The sequence below is a fragment of the Carcharhinus amblyrhynchos genome, chromosome 17 (genome assembly GCF_965287045.1).
Source record: "Carcharhinus amblyrhynchos chromosome 17, sCarAmb.v2.hapA, whole genome shotgun sequence".
Lineage (NCBI taxonomy): Eukaryota > Metazoa > Chordata > Chondrichthyes > Carcharhiniformes > Carcharhinidae > Carcharhinus > Carcharhinus amblyrhynchos.
Window position 1 is genome coordinate 15,153,997 of NC_137340.1, and position 21,107 is coordinate 15,175,103.

The 21,107-nt window shown below is 42.4% G+C and overlaps 1 protein-coding gene across 1 annotated transcript; it reads right to left on the bottom strand.

The window, feature by feature from the left end:
- Window positions 1-930: 930 nt before the first annotated feature.
- drd6b (dopamine receptor D6b) lies at window positions 931-2,268 on the bottom strand. The gene has a single exon (XM_080205262.1). The coding sequence runs from the start codon at window positions 2,266-2,268 to the stop codon at window positions 931-933; it is 1,338 nt and encodes a 445-aa protein (XP_080061388.1).
- Window positions 2,269-21,107: the final 18,839 nt, after the last annotated feature.

The window sequence follows — 21,107 nt, forward strand, 5'->3', positions numbered from 1 at the left end:
AAGAAAACTGGTGAATATTTCACAATCACTCAGTACAGCTGAGAAGTACATTATTGCCACAATAACTGTTCCACATAGACAACAGATAGGTAATGGTTGGAATCCTAGTCCTGGCGATAATATTTACTGAGGGCATTTACTGAACTTGGCACTGTGGATAAGGTTACACATACACCCTAAGTGAAAGCTTCATCTGCAGTGCCCTGGTTTAACAGTTTAATACAGTGAGTGATTAGAAATTCTCACACTTGATTGGATGCAGGTCACATTCATGCCTAGAACTTTCTTTTATTCATTCATCAGACATGGGAGTCGTTGGCTGGCCAACATTTATTGCCCATCCCGAACTGCCCGAGAGCATTTGAGAATCAACCACGTTGCTGTATTTCTGGAATCACATGTAGGCCAGATCAGATAAGGACAGCAGATTTCCTTCCCTAGAGGACATTAGTGAATGAAATTGGCTTTTCCAGCAATCGACAATGGTTTCATGGTCATCAGTAGCTTTTTATTTCCAGATTTTTTTATTGTATTTAAATTCCACCATCTCCCATGGCAGGATTTGAACCCAGGTCCCCAGAACATTAGCTGAGTTTGTGGATTAATAGTCTAGCGATAATAACACTAGGCCGTCGCCTCCCCTGTGCGACCTTGATGTGAAGCTACACATACACACACACGTGCATACACACGTACACACACACACACACACACACACACACACACACACACACACACACACACACACACACACACACACACACACACACACACACACACACACACACACATGAACAGCCAATGCAATGGTTTCAGCTCGCACATAATTTTGTAGCCAGCTCGAATTAGATAATACATGGGCCCAATCTGGGCCTTTGATATTTGGATCAAGGTGATGATTGTGCCCCGCACCACACCTCCTAGGATTGCTCAGCGGTACAGGGCTGTAATGGTGTCCAGACTGATCTCTGCTTCGCACTCATACTGAACCCCTCCCGGGAGAGGCAGATTCCTGGTGTCCCTGGGGCTATGAGCTGATGAGATGTTGGAGACCTTGTCGAAGGGATCCTCCTGTTCCTCGGGCTCAGTGGTGGAATGCGGGAGCTGGTTGGGGAAGCTGGCTGCATGGACACCAGCTGCCGGGGGGTCTTTCTGCAGAGTGGTGTCATGGTGGTAGGAGACTAGCTCGTTGCTGAAGTTGATAGCCTCCACTGTGTTGTTGGGACAGAAGCGAGCGCAGCCCAGGATTGTGGCAAAAGCCTTTCGGAAGTCAGCATTGAAGGCGTAGATGACTGGGTTGAGTGAGGAGTTGGCCCAGCCAAACCAAACGAAGATATTGAAGGTGATGTCACTGACACAGGGGGGCTCCCCAGCTGGGTACAACTGGGGGTCACAGAAAGGCACCATGCAATTCAACACAAAGAAGGGCAGCCAGCAAAAGACAAAGACCCCCATGATTATAGAGAGAGTCTTAAGCACCTTGGTCTCCTTCTTGAAGGAGGTTTTCAATGCCGTTTCGTGCGGGCAGTCAGCAGTGTGCTCCTGACAATTCTGTGCATGTTCCACCGCTCTCTCCAAAGAGGAGATTCTGCGGATCTGAGTCTGGGCAATGCGGTAGATGCGAGTATAAGTACCGATCATGATAGCCACTGGGATATAAAAGCTGATGAGGGAGGAGGAGATTGCGTAAGTCCTGTTGAGGCTGGAGTCGCAGTTTCCTGTCTTATTGCCCCCCTGGCTCTCCAACTCCTGCAGCAAGTCTGCCTCTGTCTTGTGCCAGTTCAGTTGGACGGGGATGAAGGAGATTAAGATGGATAGCGTCCAGGCCACTCCAATCATCACAAAGGCCACCCTCTGGGTCATCTTGCGCTCATATCTGAAGGGGCTGGCTATGGCCCAGTACCTGTCCAGGCTGATAATGCACAAGTTGAGGATGGAGGCGGTCGAGCACATGATGTCAAAGGCAATCCAGGTGTCACAGAAGGAGCCAAATAGCCAATAGCCAGCCACCTCACTCAGGGCTTTCCAGGGCATCACCAGCAGGGCCACGAACAGATCAGAGACTGCCAGCGAGATGACAAAGAAATTGGTTACTTTGGACCTGAGATGCCTGAACTTGATGACAGCAAGGCAGACCAGAGTGTTTCCCAGCAAGGTGGAGAGAATGAGAAGGAAAAGCAGGCAGCCAGTGAATGCCCGGAGACTCAGCTCTGTCCTCACTCCTTCAGCCACTGCAGAGATGTTTCTCTGCTCCGTTAAGTTTCCCATGAAGATTTCCTTTTCCCCCTCTGGAGACATGTGTGTTTGTGTTAGAGCGCCCACCGTTCCACAGCTCCCTGCTCTCCACAATCAGCCCACATTTTCTCTCACCTCCCTGATCCAGGACATGAAACAAGTCACCTCAGCTTTCGGGATGGAATCTCTGTATTGCCTGCTCCAAGTCACCAGGAAGGTTCAATCTGTCCACTACCCGCTGAAGCATTGGATTTTACTACCAGCATGTCGATAGCAGTGTGTTTCTATAAAGCAAACATATCGAGTTATGGATAATAGAGTTCTTCTTCAGTTAATTTTTAAAAAGCTGACTCTCACAAATCTAGGTTAAGAAAAACACTTCCTAGCATTTCATTTCAAGGACAGTAAGCAATAACTATGTACCACAAAGAGTACATTAATTACATTATATAACCCACACAGTACATTATACAACATAACCCCTACAGTGCATTAACTATACAATATAACACAAACAGTACATTACCTCTATAACATACTGCAACAGTTTATAATACAATATACCAAATACAGTATATTAATTGTACAATGTACCAGATGTAATACATCAACTAAACAGTATACCACATACAGTAAATTAACTGTATAGTATACCACATACAGTATATTATATAACATAGCACGCAGCGCATTAAATATACAATATAATCATACATTATACGAAGCAACATACCACATACGGTACATCACTATAATATAATACACACGGTACATTTACTGTGCTGCATACTACTCATTAACTACGTAGAACTAAACGTGACACTATCAATTTCCTTAAACATAAACCACACTATATAAACAATATCAATTAACTATACCATATATCAACTCCACCATATATGCAAAATTAACACTATATTTTAATGGCATTATAGCTTATACTCCATTTATACTCTATTTCTTGTATTTTGTTTGTATGTGGTTCCTACCATACGCAATACCACATGGTAAACACGCTGTTCATTAACTACTCCCAATATTATACCTGGCTCCAATATACATTGTGTACTCTGCATATAGTGTACATGTACGAACACACATACGCCATGCACTAACCTAAAACCATTTATTGTGATGGCTAATTGTGCGAACACTAGGGATTACATTTGTCAAACTAAATGGACCATTTCAGCACCATGGACATGTCTTTTCCGCTACTGCCAGAGAGCGTGCGAGTTTTCCACTGCTGAAGACGACCAGCCGCTCTGCTGACCCTGCAATTGCTGAAGGGCAACTGAATCAAATAACTATTTGAAATAAACAGCAGCGAAACACTTTGAACTAAGAACCCATCAGTGAAATAATGATAGCAAATGATTCACCTGTTCCCCGCAGAGATCCTCTCCGGGGCGCACTGCTACTCCCTATACACACACATTCCCTTCTCGGTGAGCAGTGATTCAATGTGTAGAAATGACCAAGTAACAGGATTTTTCCTTAACTCTTGCAATGAGTCAGCAATGGAGAACAACAAGGTAAAAGTGCACCTCCTAACTCCGCAACACATCCACCTGAATCCGAGTCATCAGAAGCTGTGGCGGCTGGAGGTGGTTTCAGCCTCAAGCCGGGTGAACTTTGAGCTAAACATCCACGACTTGAATCATGAAGAGAGACAGTTGGAGAGAGAGAGAGAGAGAGACGATGGGGGGAATTGAGGGGTTGCGCTGGAGTGCTGCCGCTGGGAACCATCCAAGAACAAGAGCACCCCCACCCCCAATAAAAATCACAAATTTAACAACGAAACTAAGAAAGGGATTTATTTGGATCCGGTCTTACTCTTGTGGTGTGGAACCCGTTGTGGAGGCACAGGAACGGCGATCTGTTGGTGGATTGGAACAGGTTAAGCTGAACACTCCCGTTGGATGCAAGAGATGGAGCAGAAAGGCTCAAAGCAAGCAGCACTTGATGCTAAACTGGAGCACCATGATGATAGAATGCATTCAACCCACAGGGTGACAGTAGGAGGGTGAAATTCTGAACCTCCTCCTGTCTGTCTCTTTGCTGTTAGTTGCACACCAAACCGCCACTAAAGTTGATTCGGTGCCTGGAGTCGGAAGGGAACCTCTGGAGGAACCTATTGCATAAACGGACGGTGGTTAGACAATACTTTGTGCCTACACGGCTCTCAGAGGATAGAATATTCTGTTTATAGTTAACAAAAACAAAGCATTTTTTTAAACCAAGCGTTCGCAAGGGATATCAACTGCATCAAACAGAACGGAAATGCTACTGTTTGGAGATGTATTTACCAAGTACGTGTAGTGCAAATTATTTTCTGTTACTCATATCAGGGAAATATTTCAGAAACTGAAGCACCTGGAATATTCTGCTTCAACATGCTGCTCTTTGTGATTAGTTTTATTATAGATTAATTGCCCCAATTCCCTGTTCTACAATTAGACTCTGGAATGGGGGAGTGTTTGATGTTACATCCACCGATCTTTACCGCCCCCCACCCCCCAGTCTGGTACCTTCTGAGTTTCGATGACATCGCCTTGCATTTATCTAGCACCGTCATGTGGAAATATGTGCCAGAGCTGCATCGAGCAAAGATACACATTGACCCAAAGGAAATGGATATGAAGAGGAATAACAAAGGGACTTGAGTAAATAGATGGGTCTTAAAATTGCGAGACGGGAGAGATTATTGAGAGTCCCTGCAGTGGAGAGTCCCTGCATCAAGCCTCCACTGACAACAATCTCACTCAGTAACTATCCCCTAACCCCAGTTATTTAGCCTGCTAGTCACCCTAACACTAAGGGGCAATTTAGCATGGCCAATCAACCTAACCCTAATCTTTAGACTGTGGGAGGAAACTGGAGCACCCAGAGGAAACCCATGCACACACAGGGAGAAAGTGCAAACTCCACACAGTCATCCCAGGCAAGAATTGAATCCAGGTCCCTGGCACTGTGTGGCAGCAGTGCTAACCACTGTGCCACCATCGCCCCAGACAGCACATTGGTTGAAGGGATGAACACAAATGAAAGGGAGGGAACTGTTGCGCAAGGAGGCAAAAAGCAGCAGAAGATAACTCTGACAAAGGGTCATCTAGACTCGAAATGTTGGCTCTATTCTCCCTCCACAGATGCTGTCAGATCAGCTAAGATTTTCCAGTATTTATTTTTTGTTTCAGATTCCAGCATCTGTATTTTGCTTTTATTTGATTATAGAAGATAGTTGGAGCCAGTTGGTGTCGGCTGGAGGATGTTCCCTAGCTAGACCAGGTGAATCCACAAATGGATTTGAACACAACATGAGAATTTTAAATTTGAGGCAGTGGGGTTAGCAAAAATAGAAATGTGATCTTGGGATTCAGTACAGCTTAGAATAAGGGCAACAGAGTTTTGGATGAGTTGAAATTTACTGTGGAATTTGGGAGGCTGACCAGGATGTGGGCATCATTGGCAAGACCAACACTTGTTGCCTATCCTTAGGCACTGTGGATGGCCAAGACCTTTTTCTAGTAAACGATAAAGAGATATGTTCATTGTTATTTGGGCAAAACCTAAAATAGCTGAATCTATATCTGCCCGTGATCCCAAACAAAAGATATCAGCTGGCAATATCAGGGAATCTCACACATTGTTATCCCTGAAGAGCCACTAATTGGGTGAAACAGAGCAAATTCAAAGGGAGCTATAAAAAAAGGTCATCTGCATTTTCATAATCTAGACTGACCAAGAGCAGTATACTTGTCTGCTAAGACAAAGGGCCTGGAAGCTTCCTTTCAATTTTTAATGGATGAGATATTTAGCAATTTCAGGGACCAGATGAGGGATGCACACCTTTTGTCAATGACAATGTAGAAAGCTGGAAGTCATGTGAATTTGGTCGCTGGCTTGTGGAGCCAGTAATATTGCCTTGATACACTGCAATGTCTGTTTGCTTTTTATCATCTGATTACCAGCCTCAAAGACAAGGGGAGATGGCCAAATTGGACACTTGGCCCCATCTACACTGCTTTGCTGGAAATTCTGTACCATTGCCCAAAATAGTGATTCACTCCTGCACCCCTATCTCACCATGTGAAGTCAACACCATCAAAAAAGTGAATTAATCCAACATTGTTCTTCAGCTCACCAACCTATGTGAATGAATACCTTATTGGACTTTGATTCTGGTCACATGAACAAATATTTCTTTTCACTGTGGTCTGTGCTCTGTAACTTTATTTTCTCTATCACTTTTTTATTGTGTAAATGTCAAGGATGCATGTTATGATCCCCCTCCCATGTTTTGATTGTGTGTAAATAAACTAACCCTTTGAATTCATCCTATCTCTAGTTTGCTCTGGGGTTATTATTAGAAAATTGGATTGCACCAAAGTCATGGGGGTGGGAACCACCACCACTGCCTATAAATAATGAAATAAATCAAAACACTGCTCTGTTTACGGATGGTTGATGATGGGAGAAAGTAGTGCTATTTAACTTAAACCTTTCCTGTCTGTAACTGTACCCTTGAGAAGCAAGATGGTGAACCACCTTCTTAAACTGCTGTAGTCACATAGTGTAGGTATAGCTATAGTGCTGTTAGGGCATTCTAGGATTTTAACTCAGCGACAGCAAAGGTGATAATATTTCCAAGACAACATAGTATGCTTGACGCGGAGGCTTACTTTAAAGTATTGATGTTGGATACTGTTACTGCCTTTGTCCTTGTAGATGGTAGAAGTGTTATTAAAGAAGCCTTAGTAAATGCTTTGGTGAATCTTGTAGACCATGTACACAGTGGCCATGTTGGAGTGTGGAGAAAATAGTGGATAGGGGACCAATCAAGTGGGAAGTTTTACCTGGATGGTATCAAACATCTTGATTGTTATTGAAACTGCATTCATCCAGACAAGTGGCAAGTATTCCATTAACAACACAAGCTAGATGTTGCCCAAGTCTTGCCACATGTGGACACAGACTGCTTCATTATCTGAGGAATTGAGAATGGATCCAAATACTGTACAATGAACATCCCTCCTTCTAACTTGTGATGTAATGGAGGCCATTGATGAAGTAGCTGAAACTGGTTGGCTCCAAGACACTGAGGATCCCCTGCAGCAGTGTCTTGGTGCTGAGATGATTTGCTTTCTTTCTTTTGTGCAAAGCATTGTTCTAGCAACTGGAGAGATTTCCTCCACAATCCCCATTCTTTTTAGTTTTACAAGGGATCTGTGCTCAGTCTAACAGGGAACTGTGCCCAGTCAAATGCTGGCTTGAAGTCGAGGACAGTCACTGTCACCGTAACTCTTGAATTCAGTTTTTATTCTCTTTATTTGGACTAAGGTTGTAAGGAGACCTATAGTTGAATGGTCTTGGCAGAAGTGAAGCTTAGCATCAGTGAGCAGGTTATTAGTGAGTAAGTATTGTTCGATATCTCTGTTGGCAACACCTTCCATCACTTTGCTGATGATTAAGAATAGATTAATGAGATGATCATTGGTCGGATTGGATTTGGCCTGATTTTTGTGAACAGGATATAGTTGAGTAATTTTTCACATTGTTCGATAGATGCCACTGTTGTAGCTGCACTGAAACTGCTTGTCCATTGACACAGCCAGTTTCAGAGCACAAATCTTCAGTACTACGGCCAAGATAGTTTCAGGCCCCCTAGCCCACTCTGTGTCAGTGCACTCTTGTAATTTCTTTATCTTGTCTGAATTAAATCAAATTGGTTGGGCTGGCATTTGTAACGATGGCAATAACAGGAGGAGACTAAGATGGATCTTACAGAAAGCATTTCTAGGTAAGGTGGTTGCAAATGCTTCAGTTTTGACTTTTGCTTTCACGTCATAATTGAGGATAAAAATAGTTACAGATCCTCCTCCTCTTGTTAATTATTTAATTGTTAACCACCATTTATAACTATATGTGGCAGAATAGAAGAGCTTTAATCTAACCCATGGGCTGTGTAATTGCTTAGTTCTTTCTATAGCATGCTGTTTCTGCTGATTAACCTGTAAGTTTGTAAGAATTCATATTGGTGTCTCATTTTCAGCACGTCTAGGGCTGTTCTTTAAATTCTTTATTGACCCAGATTTGGTCACTTTCGTAATGGTGTTGGTAGAGTAAGGAAAATGGTGGGCCAAGAGGTTGAGTCACTAAAATTCTGTCACTAATAGTCCACAGTTCCTTGTGAATGTCCAGTTTTGAGCTGTTAGACCTGTTCTGATCTATGACATTTAAATGTTTCTAGTGCCACACAATACAATGAAGATGCCCTCAGTATGAAAATGGAACTTGCCTCCAAAATGATTGTTAGGTGGCCACATAGAGCAATATTGCCACAGGAAGTTGTATCTGTGACAGATGGATTTATGAGGATGTGATCAAGTAAGGTTTTCCTTCATGTTGGTTCCCTTAACACCTATACTAAGCCCAATTTGACAAATAAGCCCTTCAGAACTCAGCCAGCTCCATCAGTAATAGCGCTACTGAGCTACTTATGATAACGGACATTGAAGTCCCCCACCTAGAGTGCATTCTGTATCTGTGCTATCCATAATGATTCTTCCAATTGGTATTCAGCATTGAAGAATGCTGATTCATCAGATGTGGGAGTGTGGAAGATGGCAATCAGCAGGAGGTTTCCTTGCCCGTGTTTTCCTGATGCCATGTCACTTCACTGGATTCAGAGTCAGTGCTGAGGACTCAAAGGCTATTTCCTTTGACCTTTTAGCACTGTCCAGCCACCTCTGATGGGTCTGTCCAGCTGGTGGCTCTGGACATACAAAGAACAAAGAACAACCCAGCATGGGAAACAGGCCCTTCGGCCCAATGAGCCCACGCTGCCATCTTAACAAAGCATTTTCCTACACCTACCTTGACCCGTGTGTATGCGTACGGTATCCCTATTGTAACCAGATTCAGGGGAGAATAGTTTAGGGACAATTTGTTACACCAATCAGCCTAAGAGCACATCTTTGGGGTGTGGGAAGAAACCGGAGCACCCAGAGGAAACCCACGCAACCACAGGGAGAATGCGCAAACTCCCACAGACACTGTCCCAAGTCTATGTATCTGCACAGCTAGCAGTGATAGTCACTGAGCTGTTGTGGTGCCCATCTGCTGGTCCAGTTTTAAGCACACACAATGATGTGAAGTACTAGGCCACTCTCAAAACATCCAAGAGCAGCCCACACACGACCCTTTTTAAAACCGTCTCCTATAACCCTCCATCCCTGTTTCACTCATGTGCCTATCTAAGTAAACCTTAAACAAGTCCAGCGTGCCTGCCTCCACCACCTTACTTGGTAGTGCATTCCATACCCCACGACCCTCTGTGTGAAAAACCTCCCTCTAGCATCCAAATTATACCTCTCCCCCCTCACCCTTAGCTTGTGACCCTTCGTGATATTTGTCTCCAATCTAGGAAAAAGCCTGCCACTGTTGACTCTATCTATACCCTTCATTATTTTATACACCTCTATCAGATCCCCCCTTAATCTCTGATTTTCTAAGGAGAAGAGCCCCAGTTTACCCAATCTTTCCTCATAACCCAGTCCTTCCATACCAGGCAGCATCCTAGTAAACCTCCTCTGCACTCTCTCCAGGGTCTCCACATCCTTCCGGTAGTAAGGTGACCAGAACTGGATGCAGTACTCCAAATGCGGTCTAACCAATGTTCTGTACAACTGAGGCATTAGACGCCAACTCTTATACTCTATACCCCTTCCTATAAAGGCTAGCATTCTGTAAGCTTTCTTCGCAACCTTCTCCACCTGGGTTGCCACCTTCAGAGACTTGTGCACTTGCACTCCCAGGTCCCTCTGCATTTCTATACTCTTAATTGGTCTACCTTTTATCATGTAACTCCTCCCTGCATTATTCCTTCCAAAATGCATCACCTCGCATTTGTCAGGATTAAATTCCATCTGCCATCTATCTGCCCAATATACCAGCCTATCTATATCCTACTGTGTCACCTGACAATCCTCCTCGCTTTCCGCCAATCCTGCCATCTTGGTGTCATCTGCAAACTTGCTGATCACACCACGTACGCCCTCTTCCAATTGGGATGGAGGTCCAGGTGTCGAGAACATTAGTTGATGGTCACACTCACCTTTGGCAGGTTGTTGCCTGGCTAGTCTGTGGGGACAATTCTGCTAGTTTTGGCAAAGGACCCAATTATTAGGTGGACATTTAGCTTCATCTGGGCCGGGAGCATTTTGGCTTGTCTGGATCCGATGCCGAGGTCAAAGTTGAGTGATCCATCCACTTTTTTAAATATAAATCTTGTACTTCTTTGTAAGAGCTTACCACAAGTGAATGGTTTGCTAAATCATTTAACAGGACAGCTGAGAGTCAACCATCTTGCATTGGTTTTTGAAGAAGTTATCAAAAGTTTTGGTCTCAGACCTCAATTGTTAATTCTTTTTCTCTCTCCACCAATGCTGCCTGCCCTGCTGAATGCTTCCATCATTTTGTGTTTCGATTTCAATTTTCCAGAATCTGTACCATTTTCTTTTAGTCATTATCTCTTGTCACCATCATTATATTTGCTTTATCACTTCTCAAAATTAAATTTCATGCATTGACGTTTGATTTGTACCCTAAGGTTAGCCTCAGTCTGGGGCCACAATCACGTGGCATCAACCTTAAACACGTGAATTGTTAATAATAAAAATGAAAAAGGCTAGAAATGGATGACCAGGTCTAGCAGTATTTGTGGAAACAGAGTTAGTGCTTCACACTTCGAGTACCTAGAGACGGAACAGCTTTTAGGCAAGGCAGGAAAATGGGAGGCAGAGGTAGGACAATGGGGAGACCTTTGATGGGGTGGATGGCAGGAGAGACTGAATAACAAAAGGAATGATGGAGCAAGGCAAGTAAAGAAACAAAAGATGCTTCCAGAGCAAATCTAGATGAGAAATCAGGCACCAGCAATTGCCACCCAAATAAAGATATGTTGTGATCTGAAATTGTTGAACTCAGTACTGAGCTTAGACAGTTGTAGACTGATTAACCAGAAGATCAGGCACCGCTCCTTAGGCTTATGCTGAGCTTCATTGGAGCTGAGTAGGAGGGTAAGGGCAGAAAGGTCAGAGTGGGAGTTGGGCGGAGAATTAAAATGACATGTGAGTCATTAAATTGCCACCAGATAGTTTGATGTTACATTGTTAAATCAGACAATCACCACCCTTTTGTTCACCAATTACATTACAGCAAAAAATAGAAATGACTGTTATTACATTTTTTAAAATGTTTACTTTTTAGAAAAAAGGCTGAATTCCCTGCTTTATTTTTGTTCTCTGCTTTCTCATTTTCTCAAGAACAAAAGAAAATGACAGCAAGGAGAATAAGAAAAGTAATAAGCAGAGAAATCAAGGGCCAGCATCAAATAAAGACACAGTAAAAATTGGTAGGAATGGGACAAGGAATGTTAAAAGGACTAGCTTTAAGGTTTTGTACCTGAACACTGGGAACATTCAAAACTAAATGGATGCATTAGTTGTGCAGATAGATGTAAAGGTGAATGATGTAGTTGGGCTTACAGAGATATGGCTCCAATGTGACCAAGGATGGGAACTAAACATTGAGGGCTATTCAGTGTTTAGGAAGGACAGATAGAAAGGAAAAGGTGACGGAGTTGCATTGTTGATTAAAGAAGATATTAATACAATACTGAGAGAAGATGCAGAACCCGTATGGGTCAAGTTAAGAAAAAATAAGTGGGAAAAAACATTTGTGGGGGTGGTATACGAAAAACCAAACTGTAGTGGTAATGTTGGGAAAATCATTAGGTAGGAAATCAGAGATGCAAGTGATAAAGGAACATCAGTGATTATGGGTGACTTTAATCTGGATATAGCTTGGGTGAATCAAGTTAGTTACAATACAACAGAGGGGGAATTTCTGGGGTGCATACGGATAGTTTTCTGGACAAATGTGTGGTGAAACAAACAAAGGAACTGGTCACATTGGGTGGGTGTTGTGCAATGAGAAAGGATTAGTTGGTAATCTAGCTGTGAGAGAACTCTTGGGGATGAGTGACCATAATGTAATGGAATTCTTTATCAAGGCTGACAGTGAGGTGATTGATTCTGAGACGAGACTCCTGAACATCAATAAATGTAACTATGATGGTATGAGGCATGAGATGACTATGGTGGACTGGGAAATATTACTGAAAGGAAAGAGAGTGGACAGGCAATGGCAGGCATTCAAGGAACAAATAGGTGAAAAGTTGTTTATTCCTATTTGATGCAAGAACTTAAAGGGAACTGTGGTCAAACCGTGACTTACAAGGAAAATTAGAGATAGCATTAGATTCAAAAAAGAAGTGTAAAATTTGGCAAGAAAAAGCAATAAACCCGAGGATTGGAAGCATTTTAAAATTCAGCAAAGGAGAACCAAGGGATTGATTAAAAAGAAGAAAATAAGTATGAAACTAAGCTCACGGGGAACATGAAAACTGACTGTAAAAGTTTCTATAGATATATAAAGAGAAAAAGATTGACAAAAACAAATGTAGGTCCCTCCAGTCAGAAACAGGGGAACTTATAACGGAGAACAAAGGAACAGCTGAGGATATAAGTTCAAACATTACTTCTGAATTCACAAAGAGAAACATGAATAATGTACCAGAAGTTCTGAGAAACACAAGTTTTAGTGAGGAGCTGAAGGAAGTCAGTAGCTAATGTAAACCCATTATTTAAAAAGGGAGATAGGGAAAAAACAGGGAACTATAGGCCAGTTGGTAGTAGGGACGTTGCTAGAGTCCATTATTAAGGATTTCATATTGCAGCATTTGGAAAGCAGTGGTATAATCAGAAAAAATCAGCATGGATTTATGAAAGGGAAATCATGTTTGACAAATCTACCCGAATTCTTTGAGGATAGTAGAGTTGCCCAGGGAAAACCAGTGGATGTGGTTTGTTTAGACTTTCAGAAGGCTTTTGACAAGGTCTCACATAGCAGATTACTATGAAAAGTTAATGCACATGGGATTGCAGGTAATGTCTTGAGATGGATAGAAAGCTGGTTGCAGACAGAAAACAAAGAGTTGGAACAAATGGGACTTTTTCCAATTGGCGGGCAGTGACTAGTAGGGTACCGCAAGAATCTGTGCTGGGACGTCAACTGTTCAAATTATATATTAATGATTTGGATGAGGGAACTGAATGTATTACCTCCAAATTTGCAACTGATACAAAGTTGGATGGGAAGGTGAGCTGTGAGGAGGATGCAGAGATGCTTCAGTGTGATTTGGACAGACTGAGTGTATGGGCATCTGCATGGCAGATGCAGTATAATATGGATAAATGTGAGGTTATCCACTTTGGTAGCAAAAAAGGAAGGCAGATTATTATTTTAATGGGTGTAAGGTGAGAGAGGTGAATACTCAGCAAGACCTTGCTGTCCTCATGCATCAGTCACTGAAAATAAGCATGTAGATACAGTAGGCAGTAAAGAAGGCAAATGGTATGTTGGTCTTTGTAGTGAGAAGATTTGAGTATAGGGATAGGGATGTCTTACTGTAATTGTATAGGGCGTTGATGAGGCCACAGCTGGAATATTGTGTGCAGTTTTGGTGTCTTTATCTGAGGAAGGATGTCCTCAAAAGATATACTAGTTAGGTATATTGGCCATGCTAAATTGTCCCTCAGTGCACCCGAACAAGTGCCAGAGTGTGGCAACTAGAGAATTTTCACAGTAATTTCATTGCAGTGTTGATATAAGCCTACTTGTGACACTAATAAATAAACTTCAAAATCTTTGCTATAGAGGGAGTACAGCAAATGTTTACCAGGCTGATTCCTGGGATGGCAGGTCTGTGAAGAGAGATTAAGTCAGTTTGGATTGTTCTCACGCTGCAGAGAGGGAGTAAAATCCTGCCGAGTGGTTACATGAGTGGGTCAGAGGCTGGGAATCCTGCAGCAAGTAACTCATGTCCTGACCTTTCCCCAAAGCCTATCCACAATCAAAAGGCCCAGTGTGCAGTGTGATGGAATAATTTCCACTTGCCAGTTTAGGTGAAGCTCCAAAATCACTCAAGAAGCTCGATACCATTGAACACAAAGCAGCCCATTTGATTGACATCTCATCCGCCAACTTAAATATTCACTCACTTCATCATCTATACACCATGGAAGCAGTGTGTGCCATCAACAAGACCCACAGCAAAAAGCTTGCCATGATCCCTTCAATAGTACCTTCCAACCCGTGACCTCTATCACCTCGAACAAGGTGGCAGATTCAGAGGAATACTAACACCTGCAAGTTTCCCTCCAAGTTGCCCGATATCCTTAATTGAAACTATGTTATCATTCTACCACTGTCGCAGGGTCAAAACCCTGGAACTCCCTTGGCAGTATCCCATTAAAGGGCTGCTTCTTTTATTTTGCCATTCAGTTTACTTGATTTAAGTTCATTTGTTTTCAACAAAAGAGTTGGATATTTTTATATCCATATGGACTTCACCCTCTCAAGTGCAATTTGGAATGGGCAATAAATGCTGGCATTGCCAACCAGGCTCACATCCCAAAAACAAAGAAAAAGCAACCAGGACATTGAGGAGGAATATCACCTTCGATCAACTGTCTTATCTCCTCCACAAGGGCTATTTAATCTGTGTATTGAACTTGTATTTCTGTAGCACTGAGCAAGTCCTCAGGATGTCCCGAATCACTTCACAGCTATTGGATCATTTTTGAGCTGTTGTTGTACAGAATATTAAATCATCAGATTACATATTTACTGACTGACCAGCCAGCTTGTTCTTGATGTAATTAGTTCAAGGAGGAACATTGGCATTAAGGATTTGCAGAACTTGCTGCCCTTAGTTTATAACATCATTCAAAAAGCCTACACATCATCAAGGCAGCACTGTATCAGTAGTACACTGGAATCTTAATTTTGATTGTGCTCTGAAGTTATAGTGGAGCTTAAACACATTACTCTCTGATAAGACTCAAGTGGCATGGAGGCACAATAATTAGCACTGCTGCCTCACAGTGCTAAGGACCCGGGTTCAATTCCCAGCTTGGTTGCTGGTCTGTGTGGAGGCTACGTGCTGCTCCACCTTGTTTCCTCCGGTGCTCCAATCTCCTCTCACAATCCAAAAGACGTGCTGGTTAGGTGCATTGGCCATGCACAATTCTCCATCAGTGTACCGAACAGACAATTAGGGGATTTTCCCAGTAACTTAATTGCAGTGTTAGTGCAAGCCTACTTGTGACACGAATAAAAAAAAATTCCGGAAAGAATATAGCGGTACATATTATTTCACCATAATAACATTATGTCAATACCTTTGAAACCTAACACAATATCCACAAGATTATTCCACATAGGACTCAATTCTGCCTAAAGTAATATATAGTTTGAAACAGTTTGTGTAGGTCTAGTATAATTATGTTTGAATTTCTTGCTGTGCCTTGCCATGAATGTGCCAGCAGGTTCAAAGCCATCAGTATTTCAAAAGGTATTTCACAGGATGTGAGTCCCAATAACAAGATTAGCAGTGTAGACAGACCAAGAGAAATATATTGCCCAGTTAATAAAAAACACTTTGGGTGGATGTTTGCACCAGGGAAGACATATATATGTTAATCTTTTAGATTTAACAGAAGCTGAGCACACAGCCAGTCAAATATACAAACAGAATCTTCAAAGGGAAACAATAGTATAATTGGCAACCTTTCGTGGAAGCAGGAAGTAGATTCTATCTAGTGGCCTGAGGGGCAGATTCCACCCAGCAGCTTGTAAGCTGGTTCTAGCTAATAGACCAGAAGCAAGAGTGCAGAAACCTTTGTGATGACAGTTAAAACTATACCTTCACTGAACTAAGAAGAGACATTCCCCAGAATAACTATTCAATCATGCACAATGTGGTAACTACAAGTTGGCCTTGAATTCCATACATATTGAATTGCATGTTGTTTGAGAAGAGTTCAGACTTTGTAAATGATTTTAAAACCAAAAGGGTAATTTCTACTCAACCTGTGTGGGTACCTTTAGTAGTTTCTTGTATATTACTGTCTTAGATCATTATTGTCCCGTTCGTGTATGTATGTCTTTTCTTTTTGGTAATAATAAATAATCTTTAGTAAGTGTTATACTATGACAGGGTTGACAGAGTATTGTGTGCAGTTTTTTTCTGAGAAAGGATGTCCTTGCTGTAGATGGAGTACAGCAAAGGTTTACCAAACTGATCCCTGGAATGGCAGATCTGTCATATGAGGAGAGACTAAGTTGGTTAAGATGATATTCATTGGTGTTTAGAAGAGTGAGATGGGATCTCATAGAAACTTATAAAATTCTAACAAGATTAGACAGGGTAGATTCAGAACGAATGTTCCCAATGGTGAGGGAATCCAGAACTAGGGGTCATAGTTTGAGGATAAAAGGCAAATCTTTTGGAACTGAGATGAGGAGAAATTTCTTTACCCAGAGGGTGGTGAATGTGTGGAATTCACTACCACAGAATGTAGTTGAGGACAAAATGTTGTGTGATTTCAAGAAGAAATTAGATGTAGATAAAGGAATCAATGGATATGGGGGGAAGAATCAAGATATTGAATTTGATGATCAGCCATGATAATAAAGGGCTGAATGGCTTACTCCTGCTTATAGTTTCTATGTTTCGACTACTGATCTGACCGGGTTTCGTATGTGGCTCCGCAAACTATTCCTGTCGACAAAACTATATACCACCACAAACTGGTGTTTCCAAGTTGGGATACATTCGCAGATAACATCAGCCAGGTTTATGACAGACCCACTGCCTTTATGAATGGTGTCATTTGTGAAGGAATTTGATTGCTTTTATACCTTGACACATATTGTGATGTTGACTTCATTTTTACTGTGGATTGAAGAATATGGTTGGCATGCCCTATGGCAATCCGTGAGATATTTCATGATTAAGGAATTATTTCAACTCCCATTGTCCATGGACTCCCTCACAACAAATAAAAGGGTGAATTTAATAGGAGATTTCAGCCCAGATGTTTGTCACAACGGAGAGGTTTCTGTCACGGCAAAAATGGAACAAATAACTAAAAAGCCTAAGTCCCACTCCAAGTACAGAATTTCCTATTTTTGTGGGGGCCAGGTTTTGTGCATACATGTTTTACAGAGGCTGCTGGCCATTCAAATCATTAACTGTTTCCATTGAAGTGGGATTTAGAAAGCTGTAAGTGTGGAATCTGCTGTTTGCAGATTAGACCAGGTAAGAACTGGTCTGAATTTGATGGATTTGTTTGGGTAGGTAGAATACCTCTTGGAGAGGTAAGGTACTTCTTAGGATATGGTCCCTCAACCCCTTTGGAAGAGGTAAGACATCCTGTGGGATTGTTAAAAGTAAGCATGATTGTGTGCAAAAATCACATAGTCTCATTGGAACTGTCAATGCTGTCAAAGAACTGTAAAGTTCTTGAAGAACTGTCAAAGCTGTCAAAACCTCATTGGAATATCAAAAATTGTCATAACTCATTGGAACTGTCAAAGCTAACAGTGGATTTAACTCTGCTAGATTTAAATAACAGCTTTGAGTTCAAAAAAGATAGGTCACAATTTTACTGCCCCGCCCACCACGGGTATCAGAGTGGACAAGGGGTGGACCATGGAAAGCTCCACTGACCTTGGGCAGGATTTTATGGTTTTGGGATGAGCGAGGCCATAAAATCCCATGGAGTGGAATTCAACGACCACTTTGCGCCCATTTTGCACAGGGAATATGTCATAAAATCGGGCATAAAGCAGCTAGCGGGAATGACACCCAATTTCACGCCTGTCACTATTTTACAACAACAGAGATGGGCAAGAGACTGATTAATTTATTTAAATTTAAGTAGTGTTTTACATGTGTCTAGCGAGCCTGGCGCTCAGTTGTCCGGGCTTGCTTATCTTTATGATCTCGCCAGGAGGAGAGGGTCTCACTGGTGGAACTGGAGGCCATTGAACCCCCCCCGCCCCCCCCCCCCAGGGAGGCTGAGTGCCCTTTGGGTGCCAGACAGGCAGTGCCACCCTGGCAGTGCTGGGTAGGGGGCTTTGGGGACAATGCTAGGAGTGGCATCAATGGGGTTGTGCCAGGACAGGGCCAATGTGTGGGGTGTTAGGGTGGACTCATGGGGGTGTGCCGGGGGGCAGAGTCAATTGAGGGCGGGGGGTATTGGAGACTGCGGGGTGTGCCAATAGGGGTGGGGCCACTGGGGGGTTTGGAGACCTGTCGCCACTGTTCCTGCAATCAGCGGGGGAGGGACCACAATTGAGTTGGGTCAGTTGGGGGGGGATGGGAAGGGGTTGCATCTCAGGCCGTGGGCCCCAATGATTACAGGGGGGGTTGCTGTTGAGGCTGCCTTCAGTAGCAGAGGCCTGACAGTTCTCTCTCTATCTGTCTGTCAGATCCTTGCTAGTGCTAATGTGCTTGTACAGCACTAGAGGTCTGCACGTGCGCAATATCTCCCTCTGCAGGCTGGCTGGTGAATTAAGCCCCTCTCACAGCTCTCTGGTTAGAAACTGACTAGCCTACCTTTTCAGAGACAGAGTGAATAAGATTGGGCATGAAAAGGTGCCCCAGAAAATGGATCAGCAACTCTCCCATTTTCACACTAGCCGGTCATGTAGAAAAAATCTCATAAAATTCCACCCATAGTGTTTAATATTTCATTCTGTTTGGTGACATACATCTGAGGGCTCTCATTATAGGATTTGTGCTGTGATGACTGATTTTACAAACTAACATTATTGCAGTGGGGTGCCTGTTAAGAGAGCAGTTTGATTGATAGCTTCAAATGGCTATAGAATAGAATGTTTGCATAAGTGATTAGTTGGTGGAATTTTATTGAATGGGTTTCTTCAACCTCCCAGCTGCTTGTGTCTTAGTGGTGTGCCATTCATGGGTGCTGGGTCTTCTAGTCCTGCCACTGTTATTGAACCAACACCACGACACCAGGAAACCTGTTGACAAAGGTGCACTACTGGCAGGAAGAGAGAATCCTGCCAGCATGAACGGAAGAGAATCCTGCCCTATGCATTGAACGTTTTTGAAATCAATGACAGTGTATATTTTTGTTTAAATGGTGACTTTATAAATGGACACATAACTTTATACCAGCATGGTTTGCCATGGAAAGGGTGAGGGCAAAAGATGTTGGTGAGGGGCATGAGTTGGCATGTGTTGATACTAAATTGACATAGGGTCTATGAAGGACCATGGAGATGTGGGGAGAATATGGAGTATGAGGGGCCATGCAGGGTGGGTAGAGGGGCATGAGTTGGGATAGGGGATATGAGGGACCATAGGGTGGTGAGAGGCATGTGTTTGTAATGGTTGGCATTGATGAAGCATGGCCAGTTCGAGGGAGTGGTGAGAGGGGATTTAATCATTATTTAGTTGAATTCAACGAAGTGTCAAAGACACAGAGGCAGCTCATTTGCTCAGCCATTCCTGCACCTGGCAGGCACCATGCTCAATCTGGGGCTGGTGGGCTAGACTTCTAATCCAACCTGCCTCCCAGAATGACAGTTGGAACTCCAGGCCACCATTTGTAAAGATTGGGTTAATTCTCCCGACTCTGCACGCCTAACCCAGAAACAAAAATCCGGGCCTTCCTTTGGAAGTTTCCTGGGGCCGTGGCAACTTGAGTGCAGTGGGAGAAAATGTTAATTGTAACATCTGTTTGATTACTTCCTACTGAAATATAAAAGGTTAGCAATAACCTTAAATTTTCTGGAATGTCCTTGGCAATAAATTGCCTCTGGGTTCTGCTTATACACTTTGACACGGGAGTCATTTAAATGTCTCTAAAAGCGCAATGAACCAAGACAATTGCTCAAGTAAGCATTTGGGATTTCTTAAATAGCTCCCTCATTGAAAGATGAGACAAATGTATCTGTTATACAAATTTACAATCCGTTGACAGTATTTCTGGAGAAAACAAGTCCCAGATCTCTACTATATTTTATATTTTTGAAGTTCCATTCTTACTGAAGCATCTCTCACATTTACTAGAAAGGTAAATAAAAATCATTCCATTTTGCTTTATAAAGATTTCCTTTACATACAATGAAAATTTGAACATATTGCCAGGGGGTATGTGCCCATCTTGGTAATTCAAATTATCAGTTATAATTTATGAAAGAAGCAAAGAATTTCGCAGAGTAAGTTTCACCTAATAATATACAGTTTAACAGTTATTTGGATATTATGACCATTAAAACATTATTTTAGTTGGTGTTCAAGATTTATACCTATAAAATATAATGGTATTGTGTGGGATTTATCATTGAATGCATGTTTCTAAAACTACATTTAACAACCGTTATTCATGCCAAGCCTGTACATTTATTTTCTAACATTGTGTTTTGAAATGCATTGTGTTATGTCATTAGATGATTAGGTTTTTTTACATATAAAGCTATTTAAATTGCACTGTAATGTTTTAAAACATGCTCATGCTAATTTGTGAAAAAATTGTCAATGTTAATCACTGTAACAAATGCAAGGTAATATTCTAATGTTTAGTTTATTAATTAGTGAAACAAGAAGGCTTACATAAGCACTGCAATTAAGTTACTGTGAAAATCTCCTAGTCACCACACTCCGGCAACTGTTCGGGTACACTGAGGCAGAATTTAGCATGGCCAATGCATCTAACCAGCACGTCTTTTGGACTGTGGGAGGAAACTGGAGCACCTGGAGGAAACCCATGCAGACATGGGGATAACATGCAGACTCCACACGGACAGTGACCCAAGCTGGGAATTAAACTCAGGTCCCTGGAGATGTGAGGCAGCAGGCCACTGTGCTGCCCTCAGGATTATTCATCGCTTATCTTGTTCATTTGAGGAACAAATGATGTAACCAGACT

What these genes read in the sequence shown, in the direction of transcription:
- drd6b (XM_080205262.1), bottom strand. Translation starts at nt 2,268, where the DNA reads ATGGGAAACTTAACGGAGCAGAGAAACATCTCTGCAGTGGCTGAAGGA.